Genomic DNA, 22,414 nt, shown 5'->3' with positions numbered 1-22,414 from the left:
AATCAAAGAAAATTTTCATCTATATCTCCGTAAACTTTAAATTATATATATATATATATATATATATATATATATATATATATATATATATATATATATATATATAACCTATAAAATTACATATATATATCCAAATACTTAATTGAATGATAATTAATATATTTAAAAATTAAAAAATATCTTGAAATTAAATTATAACTAAATTACTATAGTACATATTTGCAATCTCTCCCATAATCGATATCCTTATTCACAATATGTATCCATGATACGATTCTTTGTTGTTTCATATTTTACATGATCATATAGCAAAACTCATTGATTGAATATTAAAATTGTTAAACAATATAGTTCATCTCCTAAGACCTACAATTATTCTCTTCTAAACAATTTACGAGACCTGTGATTATTCTCTTTTAAAGTATATAGGTCAAGAATAGTAATATAATATTACAAGTTAATTATATTTTTAAAAATAATAAATAAATTTAAAGATACTGTTTTTGATTTTTTTTAATATATTAATATGATTAAATTAAGTATTTGGATATATATATATATATATATATATATATATATATATATATATATATAAGTTTAGGCTCATTTGAGACCATATTAATTTTGTGAGACCGTGAGACGCAATCTAAAAATAATTTTAAAATGAAAAATAGAAGGAAAAAAATCCAAAAATTCTTTTTCTAATTAATATTTTGCCATTTTCTTTACCTAAAATAATTAAAAATAAAAAAAGCTACTGTATTTTTTTTTTTGAAAAACATGTGAAATACTCTAATAGAATATTACACTATAAATATTCCAATGTGATTTTTAGAATGTTAAAATATTCGAGTATTCTAGTAGATTTGTCAGATATGTAAAATAATCTAATATTCTACTAAAATATTTAACATATATTTTAAAAAAACAATAATTTTATTTATTTATTTATTTTTTATAAAAAAAATTGATGAGAATAATATTTAAAAAAATTCGAAAATTTTCAATTATTTTGCATTTTAAAAATGCTTTTTTATATATACAAAATAAATGGCTAAGATTGCATCTCTTTGTCTCACAAAATATAATGGTCTCACATGAAAGTTTACAAAGAATATATATGTAATTTAAAGTTACAAAGATATACAATTATCAAAGTTTAAAAGATACAGAATCAATACAACACACATCAGTCTCATTCTTTGGCCCAACTCGTACAACTCTAGTAGCACAAATAACTACTTAGTCCACATCAACTAATACACATTTAAAAACATATAAATAAATAAAAAAATGACATAAAATGTCCCACACAAAAATCCGCAGCAACAAACCATCAGAAAACACATATTCATAAACAAAGGACCAGTTTTGTCGAAACTGTTCCTCAAAAAAAAAAAAAAAATATATATATATATATATATATATATATATATATATATATATATATATATATATATATATATATATATATATTAGTCAGTAAATACCTTACACAAATAAGATTTATATAAAAAAAGTCATAATTTCAGTTACCTCTCTCAGTCTTATTTTTGAAAGGATCAAACAAATTTAGATTAAAGCATAGGTACTTACATTTTGTTTAGAGCATAGTAAGCAGTGTTGACCTTAACATCTATTTTTTTTTGTTTTTTTTTAACTTCTGGTCCTAACATGTTTATAAGACCGGAGGGTGTGAGTGGAAAACTCCCACATTTTTTGTAAGCCACAACATCCTATCTTTTACTTTTCTTTCCTTCACCTAAACCCAAGAAATGGGCGGGAAGCTTCCCTCACTATTTGTTTTTTTTATTTTTTTAACTAAAATTAATTCATTTTTATGATTTATAATTTTTAAATTAATAATAATCATAAATTTTAATTAAAAAGAAAATGCATTTCATTAATTAAAATAAAAATTACAATAAACCTAAGATTTAAAAAAGTAGAATATTAAAAAAAACACAAATAAAATATCAAACAAATCAACAACAACCTATGTTTTTTCCTAATTTTTTATCTCTTCTTCATCACGAGCTCGAGAGCCGGTCCCAAGAGATGGTCGGTGTTTTCCATCAAGAACTTCATATCCTCTATTTCTAATCTCTCTGCGCACTCCTTCTTCTTTGCTTCTTTTTTTTTCTTTGTCGAACGCAAAACGTTCAGCGAAATTAAGATTATATTTACTAAACAACATTGTTATTTTCCGCATTTCGATAAGTTCCATGTTGAAATCCGATGCACCCGAAGAAGTCCCTTTTCCCTTCCTCTTTGCTTTGTCCCTACCCATCAGTCGGACAATTTCTTCTAGCTCGAGTTTGTCCTCCTGATTTAAATTTAGACCGACCCGAACATCGGAGGAAGTTGTGTAACCACTAGTGCCAGTTTTCGTTCGCTTTGATTGTTATACTTCAAAAATAAATTCTTGCTCATATTTTTCCACCTAGGACTTTTAACCAATAATATCCAACAATCGTGTCACTTGAATGGTTTTCCGACTTCCTCAAGGTAAACTTGCAAAGCTTCTTGAAGTATTTCTGCGTCGCCTTGGCCGCTTCTTCGTTGAGTTTTTAGGTTGTTGTACAACCCGTTTATTTTTTTAAACCCCCTTTCTATTTCTCGAAACTTCGAATTCATTTGGAGTTTCGTACGGTGGTTGCCACCTTTTCCTAGCTCCTCCCGAAATCGTTCTAAAATGTGAAGCCAAAAATGATCTCCCGGTTGTGCATTTCCCGTCTTCGAATCCGCATAAATGTCGACCCAGGCTTTTACCAAAACTAGCTCTTCTTATGGAAGCCATGGTATCGACCTTTGTCTTCGCGGTTATGCGACACCCTCGCCCACTTGTTGTTTTCCTTTGCGTCGTTGTGGGGGTGGTGTGAGTTGAGTTTTGCGAACCGTCTCTTCTTCTTCCGAGTCATTCAACTCATCGACAAGTTGGAACTGTTTTTGGGTTTGGGTTTGGGATTGGGTTGATTTGGCAAATGTTAATCGGGAAAAACAACAAAGTTTGAAAACATTTGCGGAGTAATATTTGGAACTTGGACCAGGTAATATTGTCTAACATTTTGGTATTGAAATTTTAGTGGATATTGAATGGGAGCATTGAGTTGGGGACGATAAACTTCGTGTAATGATGAATCAATAGCAAAAATGTTTTGAGTAGGGGTGCTTAAACTCGAAACATGAGTTTTTTTTTCTTCTATCGGAGGTTGGGGTTTGATTGTCGGGATTCATTTTTTTTTAAAGAAAATAGAGGTTGGGGTTTGATTGAAGGTAAATGAGTATGGGTATTTATAGAGGTTGTAGAGGGTAAAAGAGTTACATTTTAAATGATATAACCATTGAAAAAAAAAGAAAAAAAAATCTATCCAATATCCTTAGAAGCGAGAACGCGACAAACCCTCCCCCCACCTCCTCCCCGCGCAGCACTTCCCGCACCCCCGGTGTGGTGTTCATCGGGGCGGGAAACGCCCTGCCCCTCCTTCTCGCACCTGCTCCATCCGATCTAAGACACTACAAATGTTTAGATATCAAAATATTTTTCATTTTGCTTTTTTATGACATTTTTCGATTTTTAACGGATTAAAGTTTCAAAAGATCGATATTTTCCTATCAATTTACTAGTTACTACCCATGTTCCCAACACTTTATATTTATCATTCTAAGTCCACATCAACCCCTATAAATGAATGAGATGTGTCATGTTTCCCCTATGGGTGTGTTTGGCAAAAGTAGCTGTTAGCTGGAAGCGAGTAGCGGTTAGCTGGTAGCGGGTAGCTGGTAGCGTATATCAGGTAGCTGGTAGTGGGAAGATATAGCTTTTATTTGTTGTATGTATGTTTGGCAAAAGTAGCTGGAAGATTTTGAAATATATAAAATTACATAAAAGGACAATTGATTAAAAATAAATAAATATATAAATATATTTTTAAGGGTAATTATGGAAATTGATTTCAAAAGCTCAGGAGCGTTTTGTTAAACGCTACATGAAGTAGCTTTTAGAATCGGAGCGTTTTGTTAAAACTAAAAGCTAAACGCTCTTACTGCCAAACGAAGCTTTTTGTTTAAACTAGAGTGTTTCATCAAAAGCTAAAAGCTCCCAAACGCTTCCAAAAGCTCCGTGCCAAACACGCCCTATATATTTTTTCATGTGCTATGATTATAAGTAAATTTTTAAAGGTTACAAAATGCCAACATATATGAAAATATATCTTACCTTTTAAAATTTCTTTTCTAATTATTCGAAACATCTTAACTTTGTTACAAGAAATATTTGGGTAATTACCTACAGAATACTAACAACAGGTAAAAAAATATAAAAAATATTTTTTTTTTAAATATGTGTCAATACTTTTCGACGACATTATAATCCGTCGTTTTCATCAGTATTCTGTCACTAAATTAGGGTTTTTTTTGTCATAAGTATGTCGTTAGGTGCTTTTTAGTAAATCAGGCCTTGGCACTCACTTCACTGCAGCAACAAACAACAGGATATTCCAATGCTTTTGTTGTGTGATTTTCAGGGAATAAGAACAGAAGAAGAAAGAAGCTTTATGGGACAATTTTCTATGTTTTTCACCTCCAAAAACAACGATTACAGCTAACTTAAATAACATAATCTCAACTACTTATCCTAAAAAGAGTGCAACTTTTACCAACTAAAAACTGGCTATTTACTCGGTCCTACTCCTAATAAAAAGACTAAAATGCCCTGAGTAAAACATGTGACTTTGACCTGGTTTGGATCAACACCAACATCGATCCCCCGTGGCTAATATATGATTTGTGCAATTTGTTATGATAATATCATGTAGTTATTGGGGTTTTCACTATAATGTGAGCAAAAGCAAGAATAAGAAAGTGCTGCAAGCTGTGGTTCTTAACAATGGAGGTATGTCAAAGTTGCATAATGAAGGGGCATCTCTCTTACAAGATGTTGTCTAGGAGTAGATGTTTTAAAACTCAAATTACGTAAATACGAATGTTATTGTATGTATTTTATTATAGCAAACATAAGTTGATCAAATACATGCATCTTATGCTTGAAGAAGATAAGCATCAACCGCCTGGAAATTCTTAGCAACAAGATCTGTAATCATGCTAGGATCTGGAACCTCATCATTTGCTTTCTCATACTCGCAAAACCATTTCACAAGGCTTCCTTCTCCCTCAGGAATCACCACAATAATAGCCTTGAAAGTCTTGTAGGATTGCATCATATCTCCATCAATCACACTGTATACCACTTTCATATTTGGTTCATCAACTTCTTCTATCCTCTCTTTCACTGTTTTCATTGGCGACCCTATATATTTTGTAGTAATTGAATATGTTAGATATGAACACCAAAAAGGAAATTATATTGTTCATACCTTCAGCAAAGTGAACCACACGGATAGATCCCACGCTTTGTCCATCGCCTTCAAGAACTTCAACACTTTTGTAGAGACCAGAGCAAACTTTAGGAAAGATGGTCGCAGAGTTCATAATGCTATTAAAGAATTTATCTGCTTTAGATTGCACCTTCACTTCAACATCAAGCTTCCCTATGGTTGCCATTGCAGAAGAAGATTGCAGTTTTTTAGCAGTCGAAGTCAAAGGTCAGAAGTCAAATAAGATTGGAGGTTAAAACTTAAAATAGGAAGATGAGTGAAAAGTTCATTGAAAGTTTGGTTATATAGTGATGAATGGGGTTAAAATTAATGTTAAGTTCAAGGTTTAAAGTTGGATAAAGGGTAGCTGGTTTAAAGTTGGATAAAGGGTAGCTGGTATTGCATTAAGTGTGGCTGCAATTTATGGGGCAAAATACCCATATTTATTCTTGTTTCTCATAGTTAACAAGTAGAGGCAATAATAACTTAAAAGACGGTGGCAACAGCAACGCAAAGTTATCTATATGTTTTTGAGCGATGCTAATAAGACATCATTTAAACACATACTTTTATAAAAACCTAGCTATAAATAACTAATTATAGTTAACTTTTTCAAAAAACCCTGTAATTTTAATTAATAAAAATATTTTAAAATTTAATTAGATTGTTTATATGGTAAAATAAGATTTCTTTTTAGCGAATCTCATGTTTTTATACATCAGATTAGTTGTAGGGTGTGTTTTGGATTTCTTTTTTAATTTAAATGTTTTTTTATAAATATAGCTTTTTATATAAGAACTTTTTCTAAAATAATGTCTTTAAAATATGTTTTACTTGACTTTTAAAACTTTTTATGACTTTAAAAAAAACTTATTTTTTTCATGGCAAAAAGTTGTTTTAAAAAAACTTTTCTTGCTTTACCAAATATCTTTTGTTTTTTTTTTTTTTTTTTTTTAACTTTTTGGAAAAGTTAAAAGTACAAAAATTGTTTTAAAATGAATGTCAAACACCCCTTAGTTTTAAGAAAAAAATTTGTTCGACAATATAAATTTCTACTTTTAAGCAAAAATAAAAAAAAAAGGTTCAAATCCAAATTCTAATTCAAGTAGGTTTAACAGAAAAAAACTATATTATATTTTCTAAATTTGTTTAATTACACTTTAAAAATCAATGATGCATTTTAGATAAGTTTTTTTTACGTAATTTTACATGTTTATTATATATAAATTAAAGTTACAACTTCCATCTTCAAGCTTCTAGCTTCTAGCTCCTAACTTTTATATTTTACCAGTTTCCAACTACTGGTCTCCAGCTAGTTTTGTTTCACACGCCATAATATCATTACCTTTTAGAATAGGAATGAAATCACATCAATTATGAGTTGCCCAATGGTTGTAACCATTCTAAGCTAACTCCATCAACATGTGGTTTCTACTAACTAGCTACCCGATAAAACTGCAACAATTGTTCTTGTGTTTTTTTAGTTTACATGACTAAGGTCCAAACCTTTAAAAAGTTATAGATTTTGCATTTTCAACAAGTTTTTTTAATGGTTTTTGTCCTTCTTCCATTAAATTTAACAGCTTAGCTGTTAATTATTTTTTAAAATAATTATTTTTTCCTCAGAAACTATTTCTGCAACAAAACTACAAGGACCATTTCCACATATCTTTTTTTTATTGAATTATTATATATTAATAAATATTATTTTTAATATATACTATTTATATATTAATAAATATTGTTTTATTAGATTATTAATTTCTTTTAATTAAATTTTTTTAATTTCTTTGTTATCGGATATTTTAGTTGGACTATTATATATGAATAAATATTATTTTTAATATATAATACTTATATATAAAGTAATAAATATTATTATATTTGATTATTAATTTATTTTAGTTAGTTTTGTTTATTGGAATAATACTTTTTATTGGATTATTATATATTAATAAATATTATATTTAATTTATAATGTTTATATCCTAATAAATATTACATTATCATATTAATATTTTCCTTTAGTTAATTTTTTTAATTCCTATTTTTTTCTTTTTTATTGGAATATTACTTTTAATTCATTATTTTATTTATATAATAAATATTATTTATTATATTTTTTGTTCGTATAATATTAATTCTTTTTAATTTTATTAATTCCACCACAATGTTGTTGGAATACGCAAAAACGCTGCCTCTCATCAACGAAAATCTTCGGGATCATCGTCAAACACCTTCATTGGAGGTCCAGCGTAAACCCTACTAACTTTTTCCACCCAAAGTTATTGGTAGCCACCTGCGACAACATCTTCATAATTCATTGAATCTTCCATATCCTACATAATGCATAACAAACTTCTATAAACATTAAAAGTGGTGGTGATGGTGATAGGGTGATGGTAGTGGTGTTATCGCATGTGACTACCGGCATCATTGGTTGGAAAAGGTTTGTGCGTTTCTGTCTGACCTCCAATGGAACTATAAGGATGGTGGTTTTCACCTACAATAACACGACTACCATCATCCAATCATCGCCACCACTTTTAACGTTTATAAGAGTTTGTTGCACATTGTGTGTGATATGGAGGATTCTAGCGGATTGTTAAGAGATTATCGCATGTGGCTACCGGTGATGTTGGGTGGAAAAAGTTAGTAAGGTTTACGTCGGACCTCTAATAAAGGTGTTTGGCGGTGATCCCGACGATTTTCATTGATGAAAGGCGGCGCTTTTGCGTATTTCAACAACTTGGTGGTGGAACTAATAAAATTAAAAAGAATTAATATTATACAATAAAAACAATAAATAATATAATAAATAATATATATTATATAAAAAACAATAAATTAAAAATAATATTTCAATAAAAAGAATTAATCCAACTAAAAGGAATGAAAAAAATTAACTAAAAAAATTAATAATCTGATAATGTAAAAAATTAATCCAACAATAGTTATTAATATATAATAATCCAATAAAAAAATTACTCCAATAAACTAAATTAACTAAAATAAATTAATTACCCAATTTAATAATATTTATTAATATATAAATATTACATATTAAAAATAATATTTATTCATATATAATAGGAAAATTGTCAGAAAAATCCAAATATTTTCAGAAAATATATACTTTATTCCCAAATTTTATTTTTTGAACATAAAAGTCCCGATTACTTTATTTTGGCTCAAATTAACAAAAAAAAAGTCATTTTTTCTTGGGCTAATGTCATAAAAACCTTCAAGCTTTCAGGGTTTTGTTGATTTTGTCCAAAGTTGAATTTTATGTCCGTTTTTACCCTAAAATTTTCCAAAAAAAATGTTCGGTTTTACCCTTTTACCGGTGATAACAGGTTACCATTATATTACCTTCGTAAAAAACCCTTAAGTTTACAGTTTTTATTTACGTTTTTACCCTTAAGTTTATAATTTTTTTTTACACTTTTACCCTATGTATTTTTTTTCTCATATTATACGTGTTCAAGCAGAAAAATCATATGAATATGTATATTATGAAAAAAAAAATATACTTAGGGTAAAAGTGTAAAAAAAATTATAAACTTAAAGGTAAAAACGCAAAAAAAAATGGTAAACTTAAGGTTTTTTTTTTGCGAATTTAATATAATGGTAACCTGGAAAACCTATTATCACCGGTAAAGGGGTAAAACTGAAAAAAATTTCGAAAATGTTTGGGTAAAAACGGACATAAATTTCAACTTTGGGCAAAATCGACAAAACTCTGAGAATTTGATGGTTTTTATGACATTAACCATTTTTTTAACAGAAAATGACATATTATCGTGTAAAATCAAATAATTGGGACTTTTATGTTCAAAAAATAAGTTTTGGGACTAAAGTGTAATATTTTCCGAAAATATTGGGACTTTTCTAACAATTTCTCTATATAATAATCCAATTTAAATATCCGATAACAAATAAATTAAAAAAAATTAATTAAAAGAAATTAATAATCTAATAAAAACAACATTTATTAATATATAATAATTTAATAAAAATATAAAGAATATATGTAGAAATGGTCATTGTAGTTTGGTTGTAGAAATGGTCTCTAAGGGTAAAATAGTCATTTTAAAAAAGTTAACAGTGAAGTTGTTTAAGTTAACAGAAGAGAAACCAAAATCACAACAAAATTTGTTAAAAATGACCAAATCTACAACATTTCAAATATTTAGACCTTAGTCACATAAAATAAGAAACCACATAAATAAGTTTTTACAATTTAGTCTAACTAACTACATATTGTGTGATAATTTATTATATCATTAAGAAAGAAAAGTTTGTCATATATATATATATATATATATATATATATATATATATATATATATATATATATATATATATATATATATATATATATATATATATATATATATATATATAGGGCTAGGTTAGTTTGTTTCTTATATTTATTGTGTGCTAGAATGTACCAATAGAAATTTAGTAAATTAAATAATTATTTAATTAAATAAATATAGATATTAAATGATTTCCATAATTATATGTATATTAAATGATATCCATAATTATAATTTTCTTTTTATGAAAACTAATTAAATCCGTTATTAATCTCGACAATAACATTCTTTCAGAATGAATTCGCATCTAGGTGTTTATATATGAGTTCGTATTTTGTTTCAGAACTCACTCACTTAAACTACAATAAAGTTGCATGGAATATGAAGAACAAGAGTGTATTCTACTAGAATATACTCTCATTCTGCTGGAATACACTCTCATTCTTCTAGATATGAATTCATTCTCAAAGAATATTATTGTTGACATTAATGACGAATTTAATTAGTTTCCATAAAAGTGAGTTATAAGTATGGATAACATTTAATATACATATAATTAATACTAAATTCTTATTGGTGCATTCTAGCACACAATAGATATGAAAAACATTTGAACCTATATATATATATATATATATATATATATATATATATATATATATATATATATATATATATATATATATATATATAAAGGTTTTCTGCCGACCTAATAGTGAGAACTAAAATTCATATGAGACATTATTTAGATCTTTAAAAAGCATATAGTATATATAATTTTCATCAAATAAGTAATCATCTAATGCTTCTGTCTACGTTCATTTACCATTACTCTTTATTGTTTAACTAATAAATAAGTATTTTTTGTGAAAGGAAAAATGCAATTGTTTAATTATGCCGATGAGTGTGCAAATAAAGGGCCCAACTACAGATGTTTAGGGCGTTCAGGAGTGACATGACGACTAACCAGTTAGGATCTCGCACACTGTCCTTTAAGGACTTCAGGGGCAGTGGCGCGCCGGACTTCCACAGGGCGAAGGACCCCATTGCTGCCAGATGATGGATTGCGGACATTGAGTCTGCACAGCTGACCAGCTTCTGCCCCGAGGGGTCAAAGGTGAGATATGCAGCAGGGTGTTTGAGAGACAGAGCTAGAGATTGGTGGGAGTCTGTTGGTGACTCCTTGGGAGCCTCGGCTGTTGAGGCTATGACTTGGTCAGACTTTGTGACCAGATTCAGGGCGGAGTCCGCGCCAGCTGTAGAGCTTCAGTAGCTGGCCAGAGAGTTTTTGGACATGAGATAGACTATGGAGACTATGGCGGAGGTCATCGCCAAGTTCCAGGAGAGGGCATTGTTGGTGCCCCAGTATGCGGGAGATGAGGATATGAGGAGGACCCGCTATCATGACATGCTGCGAGCCGACATTCGGGAGCATGTTAGTTTTTCAGTTTGCCCTACACTGGATTCCATGATTGCCAGGGCAAGGGAGAGGGAGATTGATCTGGAGCATGTCCGGAAGAGGAAGGTAGAGGAGGGGCAGACGACTGGGGCTTCGGGGAAGAAGCCCAAGGGATCAGATGGTAGGCTGAAAGGTCAGTCAGAACCAGGCCGCTGCAGGAAATGCGGCAGGTCACATGAGGGGCGTGTAGGTTAGGATCGTCAGGCTGCTACAAGTGCGGCAAAATGGGGCATTTCAACAGGGATTGTTCTGCCCCTGCACCGGTTATTCAGACGTTTGAGTTGCTGTGTTTCTACTACAACCAGAGGGGCCACAAGAAGGCCAACTGCCCCCAGTTAACAGCAACAGCAGCGCCAGTGAAGGCGCTAGCTCTGGCGACCCTGCAGATTACTGATGGCCGGCAAGCCAAGGCTGAGGCTCCAGTGGTGAGGAGACGGGCCTTCCAGTTGACTACCGAGGAGGCATGCGCTGCACCCGATGTGGTGACGGGTATGACTCCTTATTTATGCTATTATGATATGTTGTTGTGATTTTGATATGTTATGTATGTGCTCTGTTTAGGATCGTTCCATGTGAACGGTATCCCAGTTAAGGTATTGTTTGATTTGGGTGCTACCCGATCATTTTTCTCTCTTGTGCTTAGCAAGAAGTTTCCTGAGTCTTCGGGCATGTTGGATTTCCCTTTAGAGGTCGAGATTGCGGACGACCGGTCGATGCGAGCATCAGAGGTCTTCCGAAATTTTGTTTTGAGATTGTTCGAGGAGGGTTACCTGGTAGACTTGGTTCCCATACCCTTGCGGGGGAACAAGGTTATTATCGGCATAGATTGGTTGAGCCCTAATGGGGCGGTGATAGATTACGCATAACAGTTGGTGCAAGTCAGGACCTCAGGAGGGGGAGAGTTAGTGATTCAAGGCGAGAGGCCACAGCAAGGGCCAACCTTATGTTCGGCAGCGAGGTCAAGGCGTTACCTTCAGCAGGGTTGCGCAGGATATATCGCTTATGTCATGGACACCCGGGAGGCGGGAAAGGCGACAGTGGGCGATGTGCTCGTGGTACGAGAGTTTGCGGGATGTATTCCCCGAGGAGTTGCCTGGGATACCTCCAGAGCGACAGGTGGAGTTCAAGATCGACCTAGTTCCTAGTGCGGCTCCGATAGCCAAGGCACCGTATCGGTTGGCTCCTCCTGAGATGCAGGAGTTGTCTACACAGCTGTAGGAACTGTTAGACAAGGGATTCATTAAACCGAGTAGCTCTCCCTAGGGAGCCCCGATTCTATTTGTGAATAATAAGGACGGTTCGCATCGGATGTGTATAGATTATCGGGAGCTGAATAAGGTAACGGTGAAGAACTGTTACCCACTCCCGAGGATTGATGACCTCTTTGAATAGCTACAAGGAGCATCTTGGTTCTCCAAGATTGATCTGCATTTAGGGTATTATCAGATGAGGGTCAGAGAGGGGGATTTACACAAGACAACGTTCCGGACGCACTATGGCCACTATGAGCCCATGGTGATGCCTTTTGGGCTCACCAATGCTCCTACCGAATTCATGGATCTCATGAACCGCGTGTGCAGACCGATGTTGGATCGGTCCATGATAGTTTTCATCGATGATATCTTGGTTTACTCCAAGACACAAGAGGAGCACGAGGAGCATCTGCGAGAGGTTCTAGAGACTTTGAGAAGGGAGAACTTGTATGTTAAGTTCTCCAAGTGTGAGTTCTGGTTGCGCGAGGTGCCGTTTCTCGGACACCTTGTCAACCAGAATGGGATATCGGTGGACCTGGCCAAATTGGAGGCCGTGATGAGATGGGAGGTTCCGAGGTCTCCATCCGAGATTCGGAGTTTCCTAGGATTAGCCGGATACTATCAGAGATTCATCAAAGATTTCTCCAAGATAGTCGTACCCCTGACCAGGCTAACGAGAAAAGTCGTGGTCTTTCGTTGGGGGCCTGAGCAGCAGGCCGCATTCGAGACATTGAGACAAAGATTGTGTGAGGCACCGATCTTAGCTCTGCCGGAGGGCATGGAGGATTTTGTTGTATACTGTGATGCGTCTATCTCGGGTTTGGGAGCGGTATTGATGCAGAGGGGACATGTTATTGCTTATGCTTCGAGGCAACTGAAGCCTCATGAGGCGAACTACCCGACGCATGATTTGGAGCTGGGGGCTGTTGTGTTCGCCCTCAAGATTTGGTGTCATTACCTCTATGGGGTCTGTTGAATCTAAACATGAGGCAGTGTTGGTGGTTGGACGTGGTGAAGGATTACGATTGCGAGATCCTTTACCACCCGGGGAAGGCCAATGTGGTGGCCGACGTGCTTAGCCGCAAGGCAGCGCCGATCAGGGATACTTGTCAGAGGATGATAGTGATGACTCCGCTGTTGGAGCAGATTCGGGAGGCCCAGCAAGAGGCCATGAAGGAGGAACATCGGAAGAGCGAGCGGATTGTGGGGTATGTTTCCTCCTTCGACTCTGACAGCCGAGGATTACTGACACTACACCGTAGGGTGTGGGTGCCATACCACAGGGGTGTGCTCCAGGTTCTGATGGAGGAGGCGCACAAATCTCGACTCTCCATTCATCCCTGGGCGACGAAGATGTATATGGATCTTCGTCTGGACTATTGGTGGCCCTGCATGAAGCGGGATGTGGCATGGTACGTGGAGCAATGCTTGACCTGCAGGAAGGTCAAGGCCGAGCACCAGAGACCTCACGACAAGATGCAGTCGTTGGACATCCCGCTGTGGAAATGGGAAGACATTACGATGAATTTTATCACAAAGCTTCCCAGGACCGCGTGGGGAGTGGATTTGATATGGGTCATCGTCGATCGACTAACCAAGAGCACCCATTTTATTCCAATTCAGGAGAGTATTTCGGCCGAAAGGTTGGCCGATATCTATATCAGGGAGGTAGTGGCGCGGCACGGGGTGCCAGTGTTGGTGATATCAAACACGGATGTGCGGTTCACTTCTAGGTTTTGGAAGAAGTTTCATGATGAGTTGGGTACTCGTCTGCGTTTTAGCATCGCCTTTCACCCGCAGACGGATGGTCAGAGCGAGCGGATCATCCAGACTCTGGAGGATATGCTGCGAGCATGCGTGTTAGACTTCGGGGGTAGTTGGGATACCTATCTTCTATTGGCAGAGTTCTCATATAACAACAGTTATCACGAGAGCATTGACCGCCCTCCCTTCGAGATGATGTATGGGAGGAGGTGCAGGACCCCGATATGTTAGGGCGAGGCTGGACAGAGGGTAATGGGGAGCACCGAAGTAGTGCTCAAGACGACAGAGAGGATTCAGAAGGTCCGGAGCAGGCTTCAGACTGCTCAGAGTCGGCAAAAAAGTTATGCTAATAAGCGCCGATCAGACTTGGAGTTCCAGGTCGGGGATATGGTTCTCCTGAAGGTGTCACTATGGAAGGGCGTCATCCAATTCAGGAAGCGAGGAAAGTTAGGCCCCAGGTACATTGGACCGTTTAGGGTTATAGCCCGGGTGGGCAAGGTGGCGTATAGGCTGGATCTGCCAGCCGAACTCAGTTAGATCCACAACACTTTCCACGTTTCCCAGCTGCGAAAGTGCCTGGTGGACGACTTAGCAGTAGTGCCCTTGGAGGACATTCAGGTTGATGACAACCTGAACTACATCGAGCGGGCAGTGGCAATCCTCGACCGGAAGTCGAAGGATCTGAGGAAAAAGAGGGTGGAGCTCGTGAAGGTGCAATGGCAGCACCGGAAGGGCTCGGAATGGACTTGGGAGCCGGTGGGCGATATGATGGAGCATTACCCAGAGCTGTTTCAGGAACGAGCAGCAGACTTCGAGGACGAAGTCTAAAATAAGTGGAGGAGATTTGTAGCACCTGGTTCTTGGTATGTAATTTATTTAAGTATTTTGCATTTTTAGCCTTGGACTCGGAGAGTTGAAGGACCAACTTGCCGAGTAGAAGCGGGATGGAACGCGAGATTTAATTGATGGACTTGTCGAGTCGGGTCCCGGACTCGACGAGTAGGCTCTGACTGGACAAAAACCCTAATATGAGGGTTTGCACCCTATTTAATCATCTCATTCAGCCACCACTCGTCCCTAATGCTCCCAGAAACCCTCCCTAGTAACCCATAAGTGTTTTGGTGCAAGATCTAAGGCTTTTGAGTGATTTTTGTGGGTTTTGACCTCAAGAAAGAAGGAAGAGTATAGAAGGACCAATAGGAGACTGAAGGATTCGAGTTTTGTGCATCATTTTCAGTCCTTGAAAGGTATAAAGTCTGTACCTTGCTTGTTCATTTGTTAGATCCCTTTTTGGGGAAGATTTAGGGCTTTTTAAACCATGTGAGGTGGCCAACCATGATTGCAAACATGGTTGGGGGTCAAGACTTCGGATCTAAGTCTTGGAAGGAGTCACAAGGCAGATTTGGGTTGCTTTTGCACCCAAGGAAGGTCCCATGCAACATAATAGCCATTTTAGAGCCTTTTTGGCTCAAAAGTCCCATGCATGCACGTAAAGTTCGAAACTTTACGTGCTAGATCGAGCTTAGGGGCTTGGATCTATCTTTTGGTCAAAGGTTGTACATCAGAAATAGAGGAAATAGAGCATGGACGTTATCAACTCGGCGAGTCTGTTCTTGGGACTCGACGAGTCCAATGCATAGGGTCCTTTATCTGTTGAGGGTCAAAAGAACTCAGTTGGGTGTTAGAAGGGTTGTAGAAGGTCCGAAGGAGTGACCCAACGTGTTGGACTTAGCCTTAGACCTGGAGTTCATGGGACTCGACGAGTGCTAGAATAGACTCGGCGAGTCCAAGTCAATCTCCTTATGGATGAAGATGAACTCGACGAGTTGTTCATACAACTCGGCGGGTCAAGGTCAGAACTTGTTCATCAGATGAAGGTGAACTCGACGAGTTATTCATACAACTCGGCGAGTCGGATGAAGGTTCATTCGATGTTCATATCCAAGAGGAACTCGTCGAGCTGTTGCCAAACTCGACGAGTCGGGTCGTGGATAAGGATGAGTAAAGGGTTGGGGACTCGACGAGTTGACGGTCCAACTCGACGAGTCGGGTCAACTTGAAGTTGACTTTGACTTGGACTTGGTTGAGGGTAAAATAGTCATTTTACCCAAAGAGTGGATATCAGTTTCTGACTAAGTGTTTTTGTGGGGATTGTAGCCGGAGGATTTCCGGAGCAGCAGCAGCAGACAGAGATTTCCCACACAAATTATCAGCAGCTACTTGTTCCAGGTGAGTTACCTTCTACGAGCGGTGGGTCTACGGCCACAATGCCGACCCACCAGTAGGAGTTGTATGATTAGATGATTGTCTTTGTGATATCATCTAGGTTTGCTACTACCTGATATGTTATATGCTGGCATGATATGTTATATGTGATAGTAGTAGAGTTCGGTTGTTAGGACCGAATGGTAGATCAGACACCCAAGATATGTCTGACAGTATGTGATGATATGTTTATATGCTAGCATGATACTTTATATGTGATAGTGGTAGTTGGAGGGGAACAGTCCCTAAGCTCGGTTGTTAGGACCGAAGGGTAGTTCGGACATCCCAGTTATGTCTGATAGTATGTTATGTTATGATATGTGCAGTAGGGGGTGGAATAGTCCCCGAGGGTTGGTTGTTAGGAACGACGGGTAGGTCAACACCCCAGAATGGCTTGACATGAGTAGGTCAGCACCCCAGAATGGTTTGACACGGATAGGACGACACCCCAGAATGGCCGCACGGGTAGGTCGGCACCCCAGAATGGCCGTACCGGGTAGGTCGGGCACCCCAGACTTGCCCACCAGTATGTATGCTATGTGATTGTATGGTATGTGGTATGATGGGGGAACTCACTAAGCTTCGTGCTTACAGTTTACAGTTTTGGTTTCAGGTACTTCTTCAGCAAAGGGGAAGGAGCTGGCGCGATAACGGCACATTATACACACACATGTTGGTTTTCCACACTAAAGTTTCTTGGGATTGTACTCTGACATTATTCTTATTTTTGTGAATGGTTTTCAAACATGGGTTGTGGTTTTATGAAAAGTTATGATTACATGGTGTTTTCTTATAAATGTTTTTACAAGTCAGTTAATTAAAAATGAAATTTTTGAACTTGAGAATTGGGTCGTTACATATGCTTTCTAACTTTGATTATTTTCATGCTTTGTGACCGGTTAGCCTAAAGCTACTGGTAACCTTGGAGTCACTGTATACTATGGTGGTGTATGAGGTACCTATAACAGGTAAATGTTTATGGTGGATGTTTGGAGGACCGATGAAGGTTACGGTGATGGTGATATAAATGTTGACTGGCAGTTTACTATGAAATAAAAGGTGGTAAATCGTGGTTAGTTCACGTTTGTTTAGAGGCAGTAAACGAGGTTGATATAAGGTGGGTAAAATGGAGGTATAAGGTGGTGAGGTTTATGAGGAAGACGGTGAATAGTACTAGGTGTTATATTTTCTTCATGCAGGAGTAACAACTCATCACCTTCTAGTAATTAATATGTGTAGGGTCTATTGTTTTATTTCTCTTATTTCTTCATTCCTTTATTGTATCTTTTGTATCTATTTATAGATACCTTTTGATGTTATGCAATTCATTCCATTCATCTTACTGTCATGATATCAGAGACTTAAAGCCCTCCCACTTCATCTCCTGCTTTCTCTCCTTGCCCCTCTCGCTTCTGTCCTTTCTTCTTCCTTAGTTCTTCCCTCCTCTTTCCATGGCCAGCACCTCTAAAGCTTCAATCCCGTTAAATACTTTGTTGCACATGATAACAGTTAAACTCAATTCCACAAATTACTTGTTGTGGAAGAATCAAATGAACCCTATCTTAACCTATCAAGACTTGATCTCGCATGTTGATGGATCCCTCCCGTGCCCACCCAACACCATCACTGTTGAAAACAAAGTTTTCGTGAACCCTGAATTCATGTCTTGGGTCAGTACCGATCAACGATGCATCATCATTCTGCAAGCTTCGTTATCGGAAGAAGCTATCACCGTTATCGTGGGTATGACTACCGCGCATCAAATATGGGCTGCCCTTGAAAAAGCTTATGGTAACTCATCAATTGGGAGGGTTCATAACCTCCGTGATCAACTTTTTTTGATTCAGAAGGGAACCAAATTTGTTGCAGAATTTGGTCGTGCCTTCAAATCCCTGTGTGATCAGTTGGCTGCGATAGGGTTTCCCGTTGATGAAGACGACCAATTACACTGGTTCTTATGCGGCCTCGGACTAGTCTTTGAGACCTTCTCCACTACCGTTCATTCCACCAGGCATGCCCCATCCTTCGCTGACTTGCTCGCTATGGCTGAAAGCCACAAGTTATTCATCAGGGCCCTTCATCACTTCGCCACACCTGCTGTCGCCTTCAATGCTAATTCTGGACCACCTGTGAATGCTTCTGGAAATTGTGGGGGTCATGGACCTTATCGTGGTGGAAACAATGGTGGGTCTCATAGTGGTCGTGGCAATCGGGGTGGTAGACGCAGTCCCCACTGCCAATTGTGTCGCACCAATGGGCATTATGCTAATGTGTGTCCCAATCTAAAGAAGTTTGCTGTCGGGATTGATGTGAAGGATAATGACTTAGCCTCGGCTTTCTTATCTCAATGTCATGTCACGTCTCCACTCCCTGATTGGTTCGTTGACTCAGGTGCAACGGATTACATGAATTCCACCACTCAGTCGGTCTTTGGGGCTTCCTCTGCCATAGGTAACAAATCTGTTACATTTGGTAATGGTAAGTCCCTCCTTGTCACTCACAAAGGGCACTCAATCCTCAATAACCATATACGTTTGAATGACATCTTGGTTGTACCAAATCTCACTCACAACCTCTTATCTATCAGTAAACTAACTAAAGATAACTCGGTAGATGTCTTACTCTCTTATCCTTCCTTTTCCATCCAAGATTGTCACACTAAACAGGTCCTTGCCAGCGGAAGCTGTGAGAATGGTCTCTATGTCCTCCACCCAAGCTATCAAGCGTTTGTGTCTCAAGAGGAGTGAATCAGTTGGGCTAGAGGAGGAATCATTTGTTGGGCTAGAGGAGTGAATCGATGTTGGGCTTTGGGATGGGCTTGGATGGGGGTTTGGAATGGTGTTTTTTGAGCACAGTTTTCATGGAGAGGAGTTTTTGGTATTTGCAGATGGTATGGGAGTGATAAAGGCACAAGGTTTGGACATGAATGTATGTAAGTGGTCAAGGAATGTGCTAATGTCAAGACTGGTGAGAGAGCTAGGTTGTGTATTATCCATAATGGGAAGACATTTTCATCAAATCTTGCATGTCGGGAAACATATATCCGCGATATGAGAGGATCAAGGCACCGGTAGCCTTTGTACATAGGACTATATCCAATGAAAACACACGGTATACTACGTGGTTCAAGTTTATTTTCCGAGTAGTCACATAGGTAAGGAAAGACCCGACACCCAAATGCTCTAAATGTTGAGTAATTTGGCGGTTTGGAATGCACTATCTCAAAGGGAGATTTCCCATCAAGAACTTTTGAGGGTAACCCATTGATTATGTAGATGACCGATGAAAAGGCATCAATCCAATAAGCGGAGGGGAGATGGGCATTAAACATCATTGCCAAACCCGTTTCAACTATGTGACGATGTTTTCTTTCGGCACGTCCGTTTTGCTGCGGAGTATATGAGCACGAGGATCGATGTAGGGTGTCATTTTCTTCAAAAATCGACTTGACTTGGTTATTAAAAAATTCAGTGCCTCCGTCACTTTGAAATTTTTTTACTTTCCTGGAAAATTAGGTTTGGACCATTTGGATGAAACCCACTAACACACATGAAAATTCATATTTTGCCTTTAGTGGGTACAACCAAGTAAAGCGAGAATGGTTATCAACAAATATGATATAATATCTATAGTTGTCGTTTGAAGCAATATGAGAGGGTCCCCATAAATCACAATGAAAAAACACAGTTTGAATTTCGATTTTTTTCCTTCAAGGTTTTGTCTCTACTTCCCTCACTAAAAATGTGTGTTTATCGACAGCCTCAAAGAAAAAACACAGTTTGAATTTTTCTTGTTCTCTTTTTCATGATTCTCGATTAAGGTGGTGGTGGTTTGTTTTAGATGGCAGAAGGTGGTAGAGATGGTGGCGTTGATGGCAGCAGTATGTGGGTTCGATGGTGGTGAACTGGTGGTGAGGTGGGTACAGTTTTAATGGTGATGGCAAGCTCGATTGGTAAAGATGGAACAGGTCTCGGGTCTTGGCTGTGAAGACGAAGCAGCAGGTGAAGATCTTGGGTTGGATTGAAACGAAGAAGGCAGCAGAAATAAGTTTACTTGTTTATTTTTCTTTCTTTTGTTTTGGTTAGTTGCAGGTCTAGACGAAGATGACGATGAACAGTTACAGTTCTACATATTAAATTAATCAAAATGGAATAGTGGGAGCATGTATCACGGGTAACCTGGGGTTACCGTATAAACTAGAAACATCACACGATTTGGAAAATAATAAAGGATAAATGGTACAAAAAAATAATAGAGGGATTCTTTTAAGCATTGGGGTATAACATATGGTTTTTCTGGGATTTTCCATATATATATATATATATATATATATATATATATATATATATATATATATATATATATATATATATATATATATATATATATAAAATATAATTTTATCACTTTTTTTGTTAATAAGTATAAAAAATTCATAAATATACTAGGAAATGTTGTAAAAATATATTGTAAAAGAATTTTAGACATGATTATATGAAAGTTACAATAAAAGTTGTACGAAAGCATAAAATACTCAAAGATTATAAATTTTCAAAAATTTTATTTGTTTAATTGCACAAAAGTGTAATTTATTTTTATAAGTTTGTAGTCCAAGTTAAAAGAAATGATAATATTAAAGCAAGTTTATTACTATTTTGAAACAAAATATAAAAAAGTTGTGTCAATTGGGAATAGCTCAATTGGTAATAACATGAATTGGAATATTAATATTAACTTCTAACCAGTCAAACTGTCGTTAAAAAAATATAAAAAAGTTGTAAAGAGTGTATAAAAAATTTTAAAAAAATAGAATTTGTTTTTTTCAATGACTTAATTATCACGATTTGAGTTAGATGACAAAATTTTGACATTTCTATAAAAAATTCTAAAAATGATTATATGAAAGTTGCAAAATAGTCTTATTAAAGTTAATGCGAAAAAATCTCATTATTTTGGAATTTTTTTAATAAATTTCTAAAAGTTTTTTTTAACAGAAAAGTCCTGATTATTTTATATTTTGTCCAAATTAACGAAAATTTTTTTTTATATATTTGAACAACAAATGACAGATTATGTAATTTTTCAAAATAAAGACTTTTCTGTTAAAAAAAAGTTTTAGGATTTTATTAAAAAATTTCCCAAAATAGTGAGATTTTTCCGTATAAAACCCTATAAAAAATTCAAAAAGATTATTAAAAAATTTAAATATTAAATACATTTTCATTCAAAAGAAGTTGTATAAAAGTGTATTTTTTATATGTTTGTAGTTCAAGTTTTAAAAAAATATAAAACAAGTTTATAACTATTTTTTAAGTAAGTATAAAAAAGTTGTAAAAAATTTATAAATAGATTTTTAAAAAATTAAAAAGTTCGGATGAACTTAGATAACTAAATTTTGACGTTTTTATAATTTGAATGATCACTTAAGTCAAACAAATTTGAAGTAACCATTTCATAAGAGGGAAATGTAAACAAAAGTAAATGTTCAATATGATTTAATTAGCGTAATTAGAACTTAAATGGCTAAATTATAACATTCGTGGAATTTTAATGGCCAATTAACTCAAAACTCTTTAATATTTTAATCTATGATCAACCGATTTGAAAACCAAACAAAAAAACATAACCAAGCATGTCATTCATGTCTAACCATAAACATTTCAGATTCCTTTCCTCGTATTATAATTCCTTCGAATTTCATTTCTATACAATAATCTCTTTATTCAAAAAATATTATTATTTGGACCAAAATAACTCTTGAGGTATGTTTATCCTTAATTCTTATAATGAGTTAATGACCATAAGTCTTGTTATTTATCCTTGTAATTGCCCAACTTTTTAAGGTACAGCTATGCTTAGTTTTAATTTTTAATAATTGTTTTTTTTTCTTTTCCAGAATAATGTATCAAAAATAAGTTTGCAGGGCAGCATGTATAATCAAATTATAAACTATTGTTTGTCTATTTTCATGGAGTA

General features: G+C 35.8%; 1 protein-coding gene across 1 annotated transcript; it reads right to left on the bottom strand.

Moving 5' to 3' along the window:
• Positions 1-4,864: 4,864 nt before the first annotated feature.
• LOC145051495 (MLP-like protein 423) lies at positions 4,865-5,665 on the bottom strand. Its single transcript, XM_078999449.1, has 2 exons — positions 5,376-5,665; positions 4,865-5,308 (listed from the first exon to the last, which is right to left on the bottom strand). The coding sequence occupies exons 1-2, from the start codon at positions 5,560-5,562 to the stop codon at positions 5,040-5,042; spliced, it is 456 nt and encodes a 151-aa protein (XP_078855575.1). The 5' UTR covers positions 5,563-5,665; the 3' UTR covers positions 4,865-5,039.
• Positions 5,666-22,414: the final 16,749 nt, after the last annotated feature.

Source organism: Lactuca serriola, chromosome 5 (assembly GCF_051521515.1).
Source record: "Lactuca serriola cultivar US96UC23 chromosome 5, Lser_US96UC23_V15, whole genome shotgun sequence".
In the NCBI taxonomy this organism is placed as follows: Eukaryota; Viridiplantae; Streptophyta; class Magnoliopsida; order Asterales; family Asteraceae; genus Lactuca; species Lactuca serriola.
Note: the sequence above shows the minus strand (reverse complement) of the source record. Positions and strands in the feature narration are given on the sequence as shown.

What these genes read in the sequence shown, in the direction of transcription:
- LOC145051495 (XM_078999449.1), bottom strand. Translation starts at nt 5,562, where the DNA reads ATGGCAACCATAGGGAAGCTTGATGTTGAAGTGAAGGTGCAATCTAAA. An exon ending in TGTGGTTCACTTTGCTGAAG is followed by an intron (nt 5,309 to 5,375) that starts GTATGAACAATA and finishes CAAAATATATAG; the next exon opens with GGTCGCCAATGAAAACAGTG.